The sequence below is a fragment of the Maylandia zebra genome, linkage group LG9 (genome assembly GCF_041146795.1).
Source record: "Maylandia zebra isolate NMK-2024a linkage group LG9, Mzebra_GT3a, whole genome shotgun sequence".
Classification (NCBI taxonomy): domain Eukaryota; kingdom Metazoa; phylum Chordata; class Actinopteri; order Cichliformes; family Cichlidae; genus Maylandia; species Maylandia zebra.
The window spans coordinates 14,059,312-14,075,502 of NC_135175.1; the positions used below are offsets into that span (position 1 = coordinate 14,059,312).

A 16,191-nucleotide genomic window follows, 5' to 3' on the forward strand; every position below is an offset into this window, starting at 1 on the left:
GGGAAAACCCAGCGTGCTGCCTTTATTATCGGGACAAAAAAACATACCGACAGGAAGTGAATGTGATTTTCTTTCTTTCTTTTTTGATAGCTCAAGTGTGACGGCATGCAGAGATTTACCCAGCAGATAGACACAGCATTCGTACTCGTTAGCTAAATAGCTATTGAGTGCGGTGTCGCACTAAATCAGTTCTGCTAGTGATCATTTTAGGGGGACTTCACAATCTTCACAATCCTACCTGGGCTTGCAGTCGGCGAGTCCATGGACCGGGACTCACTGCTCCCTCCAGCACTTTCCGAATCACTGCACATCCCTCCACCCTGATTGGCCGAGGTCCAGGGACGAAATGGCGCCTGAATTTTAAGTGCTTGTTCAAAAACACAACATTAAAAGATAAGAAGTCCCATGTTAGCTGCATGCTATAAAACTGATCATAAAGTCAGTTGAAGTCAGTTTCCAATTATGTTACAAACACTTAAAGGCGGGCCTAAAGGTAATGAGGTCAACACCTGCACACATTACCAAAAACAAAACAAACCACAGGGAAGTTGGCTCCAGTTTAAATCTTCAACCTGGTTACCCGAACTTCATATTTCAAAATGTTTACTTGCTAGGCATTGAGCAAACTGTTGTGTACCTCCCTCAGCAACAATGTAGTGGAGTGCAAAACTATCTCTAGTGCTAGTTTCCGTCTTTGTTGTGCAGGTATTTACTCAGTGAGATTAGTAAGCTGTGTAAAAGTTTTTGTACTTTCTCTCAGGATGTCATGATTTGACCCCGTTTCTGTTGATTGCATTTATAGAAGAAATCCTAAACGTGTACCTTGGATGTCACCGCTACCGTTGGAGCGTCTTTCAGCAATCTTGGGGTGTTGGGCACTGATGGGGCTGTCCACATCATCTCCAACAAGGAGGTCAGAGGTCACAGATGCCTGTGACAGGTTACTGTGGGAGGAGTGGCTGCCACTTAGTGAGCACTTATTGAAAGGCATCCTAGGGTGGAAAAAGACATCAATTTGTATTATTTACTTAAAAATCACAATGCCATATCCTAGTTATTTAAAACTGTTATATGTACAGTTGTTTACATTGATCTAATTAATAATATGGAGATCAAAGTATCCCCCCATCAGGGACTATTACACCCCAACATTATTTATCCCCAGAATAGGGAAAGTTCACAAAGAGCAAAGCTTTCAGCTTTCTGGCTGCCAAATGCTGTTAGTCCCCATACAAAGTATGAATATCTAATACCTACAATATTATATTTGAGGATTCCTGTCTAGCAGTAAGACCACTGACTTCAAGACAATTTTAAGCTCAGTCAACATCCACATTTCCTCCTCTGCTGATGGAACAAATTTCCACTTACAACTGTAAATCTCATCAGTTTTGATACGATCCACGAATGATCAGCCAATCAAAGACAGCAGATAATTAGAGCATAATGACAACTAACTGACACAGATAAGCTCGGGAATGGCAAAAGCTACATGTGATGCCATCCATTGTTAGGCTAAGTATCCAGCTGCATCTAACAATATACAATAAGTAGGTCACGGGTCTATATTTAACCTTTTGGTGGCCGCTGCACTGGGTGCATGTGAGAGCATATGAGTGCTGGTGTGTGGGCCTAAGTTTCATTTCCTCTTTCCCAAGCTGAATTCTTTTGATCAGAGGGATCAGAGGTGGGTGTGGTGGAGGCAGGAGAGCGGGGGTCGTGGAGGGAGAAAACTAAGTGAGAACAAAGCACACTGTTATTTCCATCTGTCTGGTATTTGTGTGTGTGACCCCAAACCCACGTCAACAAAACTCTCTCAAAAGGGAAACCGTCTATTTTTAACCATAGCCTTCAAAAGAAGTCGATACTACATTTGCCTAATTATGAAGTGACCAATGTGTGTGTCATCTTGGTCAATCAGACTTTGTGTGTACATGAGTTTAATGGTGCTGAAAATCTTCAAAGAGCTGTTTCCCCTTGTGTGAGTAATGTGCAGCAGTGACCCCTAGAGAATTAGGCCAGCCATAGATGACTGACAAATGTAGAGACAGTGGCACAGCTCAAAATAAGAAATAAGAAAAAGTGGGGCTACATTTGGTAAATAAACTAATTCATCTTTTAATTTTGTTGTTTTCTTGCTGTGGCTTCTTACAGTGGGCTAGCCTCCACCCCAAAACTAATGCTAGGGGAAACCCTGACGGGGTTTAGTAAACTGATGGTAAGCCCACTGGCCCAGCTCCTTTCTCCCGTGACCACAGTAATTTCCGCAGGAAGCCCCGGCCAGCGCGATGTCACAACTGTTTCAGATTTTCCAAAGCAAGCTCTCTGACTCTGGAACTCCACCTATCACCGCTAAAGTATGTGCAGTCTCAGACAGTAATAGCTACAGTACTATATTTACTTAAATTTACAGTTCCAACAGTGAAGCTTTGAGGTGTTGAAGTAATTGTTTGTCAACACAAAATGTAGAGACAAAAGCATTCAATTCAAATCACATAGCTCCAGGAAAACATGGTTAATATAAACAGAATTGGTTCCTGCACAGAACCCTGCAGAACTCCATTGCATGCATCCTACTAAAAATACGACATACCTTCTAAACGATGCTGAAATTAAAATCTTCAAATAAATAAATCCACCCCCCCAATAACAAGTAAAAACCTTTAGGTAGGTAAACTAAGATAAGGTCATTTGATTACCTTAAAAACACATCACATTTCAATTGAATTCAAATGTTCAAATAGCTAAACTAAATTTAAACACCTGTTTAAAATGACAAGCTCTGACCACATTCAGACAGCAAATAAGAGGAAGGGACATCGCACCCTGTGTTTTGTGTGACAGGTGAATCCAACGAGTGACACTCAAGTCGAGGCGCATCCGTAGGTAAACTCCTGACAAAGTCGATGTAACGCTGGCCAGGCTCGTACAGCTTGGCATTTTCACACAGAGTCTGGTGGTTGACAGGTAGAGACACAACCTGGGCCTGCTGAAGCTGGAACCAGTTGACGGTCACCTGAAACAGGGACACATTCCAGTGAATGATGATTCAGCAACTTTGAGCCAGTGTTAACTTATCGGTGGAGGTGTGCATTATTTCTACCACTCAGCCTGGTTTCAGTTTAAATGAACATGTCTTTAAAGACTTAACGTATTTCAACTTACGGCCTTGAGGGTGAGGTCACACTGGGAGACCATCTCTCGGATCTGAGTGATAATCTCATTCTTGGTGTTGACCAGCTCGACTCTCTTCACCCCGACATCAACCTGACAAGCTTTGCAGTGATCTTTGGCCTCCTCGGCCTGCCAACAGAAAGAATATAAATCACTGAAATTTTCAATTAAAGTGATGGATTCAAATCTGGGGGAAAAAATAGGAAATAAGAACTTTAATGACTAAAAGCTGATCTTCATGTTGCAAATAGAGACTAATCACTTGTTCTCGAATGGCAACTGAAGGCTTTATAATCACAGGAAACAAATTCACTGATATCTAAAATGGATAGATTGGACTATTAGAGGTGATGCTCTACCTTCTGCAGCGCCTCCTCCTCCAGCCTACGCCTTTTTTCTAGCTGCTTTGCCGCTGCCGCTCCCCCTCCCCCTCCAGTCTGCTCCTCCTCCAGCCGACTAGTCGACACCTTGGCCTTCTCGTATTCATCCTGTCGCTGGGTCTGCAGGAGCCGGGCCTTCCTCAGAGCCGTGTCTGCTTCGTGCTGCAGATGTACACGTATTAGTTTGAGTCACACACAGATTCATGCTGTGTACAACGTGAATGCAACCACAGAAAAAGATGGCTTTTAAGTTTTTGATAACATGCAATAATTGCTATAAAGATACAATTCACAAACAGATTTGCAGAGATAATTCATGTTCAGTAACATTTCTATTATGGTGTCCAACTACAGAGTTTAGGACTTTGACTATTTCTTAGATTTAGTCACTGGATTAGTGTCTCTCAATCCGTCATACGTGCAACAGAGCACTTGTCTTGGCAGGTTAAAAACAAACTATTTGTCTGGATTTGTATATCGGGCTGAATCACTTCAAGAGCATTCTTGGGCTGAGACCCCAGGTCAATGAAGCTTTTGATCCAGTGTGCATTTGTGTGTGGTCCTCTTAAAAGTGCAACCTCCGTGACTGTCGACTCACCATTTTCTTTTGCTCTCTCTGCCACTGCTCCTTGACCTCTTTTCGCAGTTTGTCCAGCTCATTTTTTCTGGCCAGGAGAGGCTGGAAAGAAACACAGAAAATCCACACCACACCCACAAAAGCAGTAAGACCACTTGTTTCCATCATACAACCCATGATAAAGTTAGATTTCATGAATGCAGCAGTTACCTGCATGAATTTGTTGCTTTGGAGTATTGCTGCAGTTTGAAGAATCAGCTGGCTATACTCGATGTCATTTTTGAAAGCTGTCATGTAGATCTCACGGAAAGGCATGAATTCCTTGAACGAGGCAGAAGAGGTTTAAATCTCAGTCCCTAACATGTGTGAGATGCACACGATGCCGATGTAAGTCAAGTTAACTGCAGCGTCAACTTACCTGTTGACTAGCAAGCGTCTTAGCAGTCTCAGCCATCTTGGCGTAACTTTTTGCACACTCAATATCTGCAAAAAGACAACAAGATTCAAACAGGTTCAAATAGATTAAACAAACATTACAACACAACGTCCTTTCTGCTGGTTCAAAAATGTATATTTTATTTAAGTATCTTTCATTTTCAATTAATAATTGGATCTCAAACAAATGTTTTAAGTCATTAATGCTTTCCAAATCAACTGCACATTGTCCTTAATTCTGATAAAAGATAAATCAGTGTGTTTAAGAAAAGGAGCTGATAATATGGACTGCACAGCTTGACTGAGCGTTCTGTGTCACAGGATAAGTGAAACCATTCATTAACCAATCTATCAAACAAAAGTTTGCACACTACAAACTCAACCTTGAGCATGAACAAGACTTCATTGTTTTACGTCCAGCTCAGGTGATCAACATGGTTTCCCGGGGAACTAGCCTTTAATGGATCACTACACTGTCCACTCACTAAAATGATGTGTTTAGCTAGAAAATGTACAGCAGTTATCATTGACATTTCCCAGTGATCTTGTAATGGAGCTACTTTTAAGATCAAGTGGACAAATTAACTACTAAGATGGCTGAGACTCCATTAGTGTAGCTTTGCATGATTCAAGTTCATATTCATTAATGCCCCTTTTGAAGCCCCTCGGCTCATCTACTGTCCAAAACAAGACGTTTTAGTTCCCATCGTCATAAAAAGCTAATGAAAGGATCTCGTATGGCAACTAAAGAGTCAAGCACATGACCGTGGTCCATGACACCAACTCATGACATCATTTTGGATTCTTTTGAGCTACTTGGGCGTTAGTTAGTGACTTAGTACTTAGTTGCTGCCTCCCAACAGTACTTCAGAATTGGTCTTGTGAATCCACCGGTGTCATAACTCACCCATATTGAGACGCTTCTCCACCCATGCCAGCAGCTCTTTGGTATACTTGGACCACGCCTTGGCGTAGGCCAGTGCTGACTCCACTCCGCTGTCCTGCCTCTGCAGTGTCCTGTCCACCTCTTCGGCCCGAACCGGTGGAGAAGACTCTTTGATGAGCACACGAAAAAAAATAAAAAATAAAAATAAATCACATGAGGAAGCGTGTGCAACATGATCCCCACTAACCAACCAACACACATCGAACATGGCTCGATGGAGTAGGTGCATGTTTAGCAACATCTATGACTGTGAGTCAGCAGGAAAAAGCCCATGCTGACCTTGAGTTAGCAAGATGTGGGCTAATGCGGCTAAGATGTGGGAGCAGGGACAGCTCAGTAGGTAGAGTGTTTGGCCCCATGATCGGAAGGTGGGGGTTCGAATCCAACGAATGGCTACCCTGAGGTACCCCTGAGCAAGGTACCGTCTCTACACACTGAAAAAGCCCATGCCCATCGGTTAAATGCAGAGAAGAATTTCCCCACAGGGATCAATAAAGTATACAATATTAATGCCTTTTGAAGGGAAGCAATGATGACAGGAGAATGACCACATGCATTAATACCAGAATAAGGTGACTGGACATAATTGCAAATAACCCCACAGACATGCCAGGGAGAGGACAAAAAACAGAGTCAATCTCTCCCCACTCCTGAAACTTCCACACTGGAGAACAGTACAGTACAGTAGCTGTGTGTCAGTGATCTGCCTTACCTGGCGGATCATCTTTCTCAAGACCGGATCCTCCAGATTCCACAGAGAGGTTCTCAAAAGACTGGAAAACAAACCAAAAAAGTGTTTTTGAATAAATAAATATGAGACATAGGGGAGGTGCACGAAGGGTGAACTTCCTTGTCAAAGCAGAGTACGCTCGGCTAAAACGCTTGAAAAAGGCTTATCAGAAACTTGGCTTCCTCCTTACATCAGTTACAAAAACTGCAGTGGGAAAACAACAAAGCATGACATCAATTCATCATTTGAAGAGGCCATTTCAGAATCATGCTGCAACCTGCAGGTATGTTGCTTCACCCCTGATCTCCGCTGGGCAACTTTTCATATCTTATTTTTGACAATTCAGGGCCAGAAGCCAAAATCGTACACTTAACAGGAGAGTCCATGAACTGATGATGAATCTATGTTTAATAATGGAGCCCATATTCTAAGGTACGAGTTTCATTTTAAATCTTAAATGCAGTTCTGGAGGATGTTTATCAGGAAGTTAAAGCCTCACTTTTAAATATTGCACTTCTCTTACCCTGCTTCTCTTAGTCAGGGGGAGCCCCAACACTGATCCATTCTCTACATCTCCCATAAGGAAGTCAGACACTCTGAAGAAAAACAAAACAAAATAAAAGAAAGGTTCAGTAAAGAATGAAAAGCACAAAAGGAAATACACACAAAAACACGACTTAAATTATGTTCGGGGGGTTTATTTAGCATAAACAGAGTTTTTATCTGCACTCACAAAAAAGAACTGCTTTTATTTTTCCTTAGCTCTTATTCTCTCTTTTTACACAAGATTAATAAATATCGGCTGGCCTCCATTAGCTGCGTGCATATGCAAACGAATTGAACGCAGTAACAAACATCATCGAGTGAAATGAGCCGTGGAAGGAGCAATCAGAGTAATGACATCATACTCACACATTGCCAAAGGTGAATGCCAATGTGTCGATTGCGGCGTAGATCTCTCCGAAATGCTTATGTTTGTTGTCTTCGTTCACCTCCTTAAAGTTCACTCCTGTCAAATTATGGTGAAGTAAGACTGAGTCAACTTTCTGTAACAACCCCAAATCCTGCATACTGAAGACATCCTGTGTTTAAGGCAACAATCACAAGATATGATTCATCATCCTGTGCATGATGTTAACAACAGAGTGAATGAAAATCTCTTCTGACTCAGACTGTACTCCTCAAAAGCTCTGAGAGCTAGAGGACTGTTTGTGTGTAGACCTTTTAGAGTTGAGCAATCCCTCAGAGGCATCCAAAAACAACTTTATGTTAAATCAGTGAAGATAAGCAAAGACCGTGAGTGTGTATATTTGGCTGTAATCTGCTCTTGCAGTAGTTTCCTGCTGAAAATCTAAACACAGTGATGACTGAGGACAGAATGGAGGAAAAACACCAGTGTAAATACGGCTGTAATCAGTCTTCACAATAAACTTCCTGGCCGGACTGAGCAGAGGGAAAATAAACCAGGAGAGAGATGCTCAGAAATGAGACCCAGCAATAAATCAGTGATGTCACTGGTCATTCAGTCTTTCCTTTCCAATAGAACAATGGAGATTTCTAGAGTTCAATGACTTTCAGACATTTTAAATAGAAAACTAACAGAGTTCACTTGTTTTTTATTAGCTAAGCTCAAAACCTACTTCAATGTCTTGACTTTTGAACATTAATCCTAAGCTGGGACAACTTCAGAATTTCCTGAACTTTAATAACTTCTCAAATCCTGAAACAAAACTAGCCTAAACGTCATCCACACCTAGAGTCCTAGATCTTCCACCTGGTCTCTTAGTATCTGCTTCACATAATGCAAACCACCTACAAACGCCTACTATAGACCTTCCCAGTCTTCTAAACTGCTATTACATATTGCCTCGTACCTCAAAATGTTTTCAGAAGGTGTTGCTAAAGAAGCACACAAGTGAACCAGCAATTACCTACCTCAAAACAGGTTTCTGTCCCGCTTTGTCCTAAACAGATATAAGCCTTGTTGATCATGGAAATCAACACCTGCTTAAGACTCCTTGGAAGAAGCCTTAAACATGACACCAAAATACTTGCAAATCTTTAGCTGGTCCAAGAAAAGGATTCCTTTGACCAACACGAGGAAAGACTGACCACTGAAAATAAATAAAATAAATTCAATGGGGGGAAAGAAAAAGTCTTCAAATTAAATTTAAAAACTGATTTTAACGGGGTGTCTCCAAGCCACCCCCAGCAGTTACCACCATTCAAATCATACAGCTCTGCTTTCGCATCTCCTCTCCCGCACAGCCCCTACCCCCCAACAGGACATCCTGAGGCTTGCTGGAATACAATGCCAGTACTCGCTCAGGCCCCAACCAGTGGTCCAAATGTGGAAGTTACATCATCAGAGAAAAATGGTATTGTTTCACTCGAAAAGCACAACACTCTCGAAACACTCATCAGTAGCAGAGTCCTGTGCTGCAATTAAGGGATCGGAAGCTCCAACAGAGAGTAATTGAAGACGTACTGAGGTATGCCAAGGAAACAGAGTATCACAGGGTGGGAGGTTCAATTTTCCACCAAAACAACTCTTTGACGTAGGGTCAGGGTGCACTTCAAGTAGAAATCCAAAACAAATTGCTAGTTTTGCCTCATATGTACGTTATTGTGTAAAATATCAGGCTTGGTGGCTCAAAAACAATGGAGCAAAGCTGATAACACACTGGCACCGTCTACATCTCTCTTTTTTGGGGGGGTGGGGTATCAAGAAGTGGACAGGTCTGGCCACCTAGTGGTAGAAAGATGTTACAGCACTTCATATAGTTATGGAAAGAACAAGTAATTACTGTGTTATAATATCTACTATTCACTATAGGAACTTCCTCTGAAATAAAAATAATAATACCATTACTCAGAACTATTTAAAAAAAAGTTTGTCTAACAGCTGAAGACTTTCAATCTATATACTTATGAATCCTCCTAATGATTAATGCAATATAATCACGAGCATTAATAACAATGTTTTTACAGAATGACTATTAAGCTCTCAAATCCAAGCCTTCCTCATTGACAAAGTTGTGCTTTTTTGTCTCGCTTGTGCAAAGACATGTTCCAGTGCCACATAAACACTCAAGTTACTGCATGAAAGACAGGACTTGCAAGAGCTTATTTTTTGTGGCACATATATGCACACGCCCAAATGTGTATGGACTCATTCCAAGTATTTCAGCTAAAGGTGAAGCCCATTCACATGCACATGCAGAGCCTCCTCAGGCCTCTCCATCATGTCACCATTCCTTAGAAGTAAAAGCTTTTTATGCAGCCCCTCTCTGCCCCTCTTTGCAATGCAAATTGAGACGAGGTATACTCTAGGGATTCTTGTGTGGCCGCCAAGTTAAGAACTGACCTGCATGCCAGATCATAATCTTAAAGAATGAGCGACTGAAAAGGATTCCTCTGTGCAGTTCCCACTGGACTGGCAGACAAAGCACAAAGGACACCCGCTTCTCCCTGGATCTTCAAGTATCAGGTACCCGACTCCCAAATATTATTTTCTTAGTCTCTATATGGGGTTTGAAACACACGTTGCTGCATTCAAAGTGCTCGAGTGACTTCTGAAGAACTGTGTCACCTTGAAGCTGAAAGACAACTCCAGAGAAACAGTCTCTGGGAAGTTCTTTAAACCAGGATTGGGAAGACTGTATGAGAGACAGGACGTGGTAATAGTGAATGCCCAGCAGAGAAGACTATCAAGGGAGAAGGGAGGATTAGATAAGCAGAGACAGAAAACAGACTAAAGGAAGAGTGGAGGAGTATCTGGCATGTTTTACAGGAAAGCCGAAAGTTATGAGGGTGAGCATTTAGGGGGAGCTGGTCATCTTTGCTCACCTTTGACCGTGGCGATGACGGTTCCAGCTGTACTGAGGATATCCACTGAGTTGAGGCTCTGGTGTTTGCTGATAATGGCCTTCAGGACTCGTAGCAGCTCACCGAGACGTTCGTGGACCGCGTGGTGAAGACAGTCTTGGTGCTCTGGAGATTGTCAAGACAGTTAAATAATGCTTATTGCACACATTTTCCACCCAGTCAGAAAGATATGCTCACATTTAGTCCAGACTGATGAGAAAAGGAATCCCTTAGCCCCTTAGAACATTTTGGCAATAACTAACATGCGATATATGAAATCAACCATTTCAAATGACAGAACTGACATATTATACAGCCAGTGGATTATCCATTAGCCTTGTTAACCTTTCACCAGTAAGAAAAGAGATCATTGGCAGTGTTGCTCCGTCTCAATGATGACAGGTCATATGCTACATGATACTGTAGAAGCTGGAAAATTAAATGTTTCCAAGGTGCCACTTTATGCTATGAACTGTGTCTGCAGGCCCACTGTGTTTCCAAACAGAAGTGTATCAAACAAAATGCTATCACGTTTTATAAACCCTGAGCAGATTAGTCCTAGGACCCACCAATTTACAGTGGGGCAAAAAAGTATTTAGTCAGCCACCGATTGTGCAAGTTCCCCCACCTAAAATGATGACAGAGGTCAGTAATTTGCACCAGAGGTACACTTCAACTGTGAGAGACAGAATGTGAAAAAAAAATCCATGAATCCACATGGTAGGATTTGTAAAGAATTTATTCGTAAGTTAGGGTGGAAAATAAGTATTTGGTCACCTCAAACAAGGAAAATCTCTGGCTCTCACAGACCTGTAACGTCTTCTGTAAGAAGCTTTTCTGTCCCCCACTCGTTACCTGTATGAATGGCACCTGTTTGAACTCATCATCTGTATAAAAGACACCTGTCCACAGCCTCAAACAGTCAGACTCCAAACTCCGCCATGGCCAAGACCAAAGAGCTTTCGAAGGACACCAGGAAAAGTATTGTAGACCTGCACCAGACTGGGAAGAGTGAATCTACAATAGGCAAGCAGCTTGGTGTGAAAAAATCAACTGTGGGAGCAATCATCAGAAAATGGAAGACATACAAGACCACTGATAATCTCCCTCGATCTGGGGCTCCACGCAAGATCTCATCCCGTGGGGTCAAAATGATCATGAGAACGGTGAGCAAAGATCCCAGAACCACACGGGGGGACCTGGTGAATGACCTGCAGAGAGCTGGGACCAAAGTAACAAAGGTCACCATCAGTAACACACTACAACGGCAGGGAATCAAATCCCGCAGTGCCAGACGTGTTCCGCTGCTGAAGCCAGTGCATGTCCAGGCCCGTCTGAAGTTTGCCAGAGAGCACATGGATGATACAGCAGAGGATTGGGAGAATGTCATGTGGTCAGATGAAACCAAAGTAGAACTTTTTGGTATAAACTCAACTCGTCGTGTTTGGAGGAAGAAGATACTAAATACTTTTTTGCCCCACTGTACATACTGGTGACAAGATAACTATGTGACACCATTCCGGGTTTGAGTTCTCCTGTCCTGGCGACAGCACCATAAAGTGGAGGACGGCAGAAACGCAACACACGAACCCAACTGCTATGTGCATAAATAAACGAGACCTACTATGGTCTTTTAGCAATCATCAGCCATCCAGCGAGCGAACCAAAGAAAACACGGCATCTCAGGTATGTGGTTCTCTGTACTGCACGTGACTTTACAAACAGTGAGTCACAGCCATTAACAAGGGGACAAAACACTCTGTTATCATCTAACCTTGAAAACGTGCTCTCGGCTTAGTCAGAGTGAGATCATGAACAGCGCAATGCATTAACTAAGGTAGGTAAGGCTGAGGTATTTTTTGCTACTTACTGGTAACATACAGTGGAGTGTGACCAGACTGCTGACACAACATGCATGGGTGGCTTTCTTAGAAATAACCAGTACAAGAGGGTAGGCACGTCTCCCTCTGTTCCCTCACTCATGCAAACACAATATACACACATACTCACATAATTACACTTGTGATCTAGATATGCTGAGTCCTAAACTATAATCACACTAAATACACAGGAGGCTGTTTGGGAGGTTGTTTTGATTTCATGTTTTAAATGTCATATGACTTCACTTTAATAGTTGTTTCCAGGTCACATATCTTTGCAGCCAAATACAGGTTAAACGAAAACACACAAACAAACATACACACACACACACACACACACACACACAAAAGACACAGTCGGTCAAAGCCGCATTTTGTGCTGACGATCACCCCTGGATTACCCTTCATGGAAATGGGGATCAGGAAGACTTTAGCTGTCTCCCGTTTTTTCTTTTATTCGTTAGCTCTCTCTTTTGGAGTGGGACAAATAGTTCCGCCAGTGGAGCTAATAATGCTAGGTCTTTGTGGCCACCGTGACAATACTAGCTGAGGCCTGAAATGTAAATCCAGCCGACTGACCAGTCTGTGACAACTTCACAGTGATCAACAGTTCAGGTAAAACGTTTTGAACAGAACAGCTCTGACATGCAAAATGTCTATATATTCTGCTGCTTTACTGGGAACTAGAGCTGGGCGATAGAACGATAACGATATGTATCGCGATATAACTTTTACTCGATAGAGAAATTAAGCTATCGCGATAGACCTCGCCACTCTTGTTCTCTTAAAAAAAAAAAAAGGTCAGCCGATCCAAATTCAGTAGCGCAGAGCCGAACCAATCACAGCCGCAGCGTCACGTCGCATGACTTGTTACGTACAGCACAAGTGCCAAGCCGCACGTGTGTTTGTTTGGGAAGCAGCCAGCGGGTAATGGAGGAAATGAGTATGCCGACTAGAAAAATCAACCGAGCGTGACCGAAGAGAAAACAGATGATGGTTCCAATGCCGGAGAGATTGTCGAACAGAAGAGCCATAGAAGTTCCGTAGTGTGAAGGTATTTCGGCTATTTCAAGTCTGACAAAAAACAGAGTAGCGTGCACTGTAAATTGTGCCGAAAGCAAGTCTGGAAATACAATAAACTGGTGCATGCGTCACACTGTGCGCCACGTTATTGTTTCGGTGAAATGAATTTCTACAATACTGTTACTGTTAATTCTACTCTCTGCAGTGTTTAAATGCTTACATATACACACAGTTACTGTCCCTCCACACATACGACTCGGTTCTGCTTCTATGCCCCAGCTTTGTTTACTTTTTCCCACCGAGGCTTCTAGACTTCTGATTGGCCAACATTTCTACACGGTTAGGAATCTAGCGCCACCTGATGCTTTGGCATGTTCATAGCAGCGTTTTCCTTCATTTCTGCCTTTATGTGTGGACGGGATTATTTTTTAAAACGAAAACGGAAAATCTCCGTTTTCAAAAATACCCGTGTACGTGTGGACGTAGCCTCAGTCTCTGACTGGAAGCGCTAATTCGTCATTCGGCTTTTGTCAGACTAAAGTAACTGTTAAAACTGTTTGAAAAGCTCAGCTATACAACAAGGAGAGATTGAGAATTTCCTTTTAGTTCTCAGTTTATTTGATATTGACAAAAGTTAGTCAGTTTTGTCTGTTCTTCTGTAAAACAAACTAAGATTTATTTTTAGAATTAATATTTTGTTTCTAAGTGGAATTGACAATTTAGTCTGTTTCGTTTGTTCTATTTTGAAACTTAAACGCTTTAGCGGCTGCCTTTTGTGTAGTTTGCAATATTTGCCTTTATTTATCTGAAAAAGTCTCATGTTCCTTAAGTACATCTACCCTGTTGAACTTATTATGGGAAATAAATATTTAAATCAAAACAAGCTGCTGATTATTTCACATTTTACTTGTGAGCAACGGCACATTTAAATCTTACAAATAGTTATTTGGCTTATATCGTGATAGATATCGTTATCGCCTGAAATGAAAAAAACATATCGTGATATGAAAAAATCTCATATCGCCCAGCTCTACTGGGAACTTTATGTCCAGCCGACTAGACTGTTGAGAAATATCATCATAAAGACAACAAGCGGCAACTCAAACCAATTAACCAGCAAAAGATTGCCTAAAATGTGTGGAAATAACTAAATAAGCAGCTCATTACCAAAAACTATTTCATGAGGGGACAAGCTCAATCACAAGACTGTTTCACTACCACAGTGAGATGGTCGTCCATGCCAACATGCTTGCTCCTTCTATTTTGCCAAAAGCTTCTCCACAGGACCTGGAATCCCATCTTTATCCATAGCAACCATCTTCATCAATCATCAGATGCCATGTGCAGCTCCTTCCAGTGCCGAAGACCTGGTGGGTTTTGAGGGCATAAGCCTCTAGTCTTTTTGTTTCAGCTGCCCAGCTCCACACGAGGCAGCAAAAGGAACCAGTGATGAACTTCTGGCACAACCAGACATCATAATAAGACTCAGTTCTGCCGTACAAAACTTGACAAACGTTGTTTTGTAATGGTCCAGCAACTACTCTGTTATTTTTACTGTTACTTTTAGTATTTTTGAATGTAGATTTTTGCTATTTTTATCCCTGGTGCTAGGGTTTTCCCACAACCTCTTTCTGTCACTATCTTATATGATAAGGGTCAACGTTTACAACAAGTTGCTTCAACCCTTGAGCCCTTAATGGGTCCTGGTCAGTTTAGATCCCATTTATGGACATTATCCTTTGAAAGACAACATACACACAATGGACTAAATCATCCCCACAGAGGCAAGATACCCTATTCATCTACCAAATAACTGGATACCGAATCCTGAAAGCATCAAGCTTGGGGAGACTAAAGGTTTATTAAGGACAAGCCTAAAATCATGAATGCCCACAAGACAGAGGGTCTTCCTTTGCAAAGCTCCATGGGCTTCAATCGTCAATGGCAGCTGTGTGGCCTATTGGAAAAACCTAAATAGAGGCTAATTAGCAAGACATTATGGGTGCATCCACCAGCCCAGCATGACACAGGATAATGTACAGAGACTGATTATTTAACCCCTAAATTGCCTTTCTGGCTGGAACACAAAGAAAGGACTGGTTCCCACTGCAGAGTGCCTTTAAAAAAAACATAATGGCAGAGGTATTGACAGTGCAGTGATGGAAGACGTTTCAATTTGCAAATAGTTGAAGGATTTCTGAACACTGGTAAAAAAATAAACACGCCTCTGGGAAGATCATTCTGTTTTCCCCTGGGAAATCTAAGGACTCTGGAGTGAGGACTTGTTTGAGTACCAAAAACTCCCCATTGTCCCTGGGGCAAATGGCAAACAAGGGGGATTGGTCACCTCATGGGCCTGCTACATGAAGCATTTATGGAACATAAATCACAACAAAGGCTTTCCACAGGAAAGAAGGAGAGGAGTTTGTGCTTATCTTTGTCCAAGTGTGACAGTTAGCAGAGGAAAGATTGTAAGGAGTAGTAGGGGAGGAGTTTTAGTTTGATGGGAGCCAGAAAAAAAAGTGTGTGGGGGGGTTGTGTGTTATTTGGGGTAGTACTCTTACTGGGGATTTGTCCAAAATTTACCCCAGCACCCCACATCCCTGCTTCAGAGGGGGTTATGAGGGAGGGAGTGAGTGAGAGACATTCCTGGGCATAATAAGCCCTGGTGAATGAAGGCTGCAGAGGGATCAGACTCTGATCCTGATGAGAAGGAGGCCGCAGATCAGGAGCTGCTCAGAGGCTGCCAGCAACGCATTGCCAGGTTTTTACTTCATTAGCGTCATGGAAACCCAACATTCCAGCCTCTTGTTTGGGAGCGCGGACGGGAGTTGCGGGAGCGAGGAGTGGAGGGGGATCCATAATGAAAACATTGTCAGATCGCTCACCACTGAGATGACACGTCAACACCAAAACACTGTGGAGCAGATGCTCTCTTGACACCTTCACGTGATGGACTTCAAGATTTAACATTAAGTTTAGGATGCATACTTCCATTTGATAAGATTCATGATTGGTTTAGGCTACGTAGTATGCAGGAAAGACATGTGGCACATCAGTGAAGCAGTGACGTGCACAGGAATTATTTGCCCGAGTTGTGTCTGTTTGGTTCTCAGAACAAAAAAGGATTTAAAACAAACAAACAAAAGACAAAAAAACATATTAAACTTAGACTAAAT

At 42.3% G+C, this 16,191-nt stretch overlaps 1 protein-coding gene across 2 annotated transcripts in view; it reads right to left on the reverse strand.

Moving 5' to 3' along the window:
* arhgap29a (Rho GTPase activating protein 29a) overlaps window positions 1-16,191 on the reverse strand; it is a 32,759-nt gene that overhangs the window by 6,697 nt on the left and 9,871 nt on the right. The window contains exons 3-15 of one of the 2 annotated variants that reach the window (XM_004569524.4): window positions 10,092-10,235; window positions 7,155-7,251; window positions 6,766-6,838; window positions 6,225-6,285; window positions 5,474-5,620; window positions 4,550-4,614; window positions 4,342-4,452; window positions 4,153-4,233; window positions 3,534-3,716; window positions 3,166-3,303; window positions 2,826-3,016; window positions 823-992; window positions 239-367 (exon numbers count right to left, since the gene is read on the reverse strand). In XM_004569524.4, the coding sequence (XP_004569581.2) occupies window positions 239-367; window positions 823-992; window positions 2,826-3,016; window positions 3,166-3,303; window positions 3,534-3,716; window positions 4,153-4,233; window positions 4,342-4,452; window positions 4,550-4,614; window positions 5,474-5,620; window positions 6,225-6,285; window positions 6,766-6,838; window positions 7,155-7,251; window positions 10,092-10,235 (1,590 nt within the window). The other variant, XM_004569525.6, reaches the window with a different exon arrangement.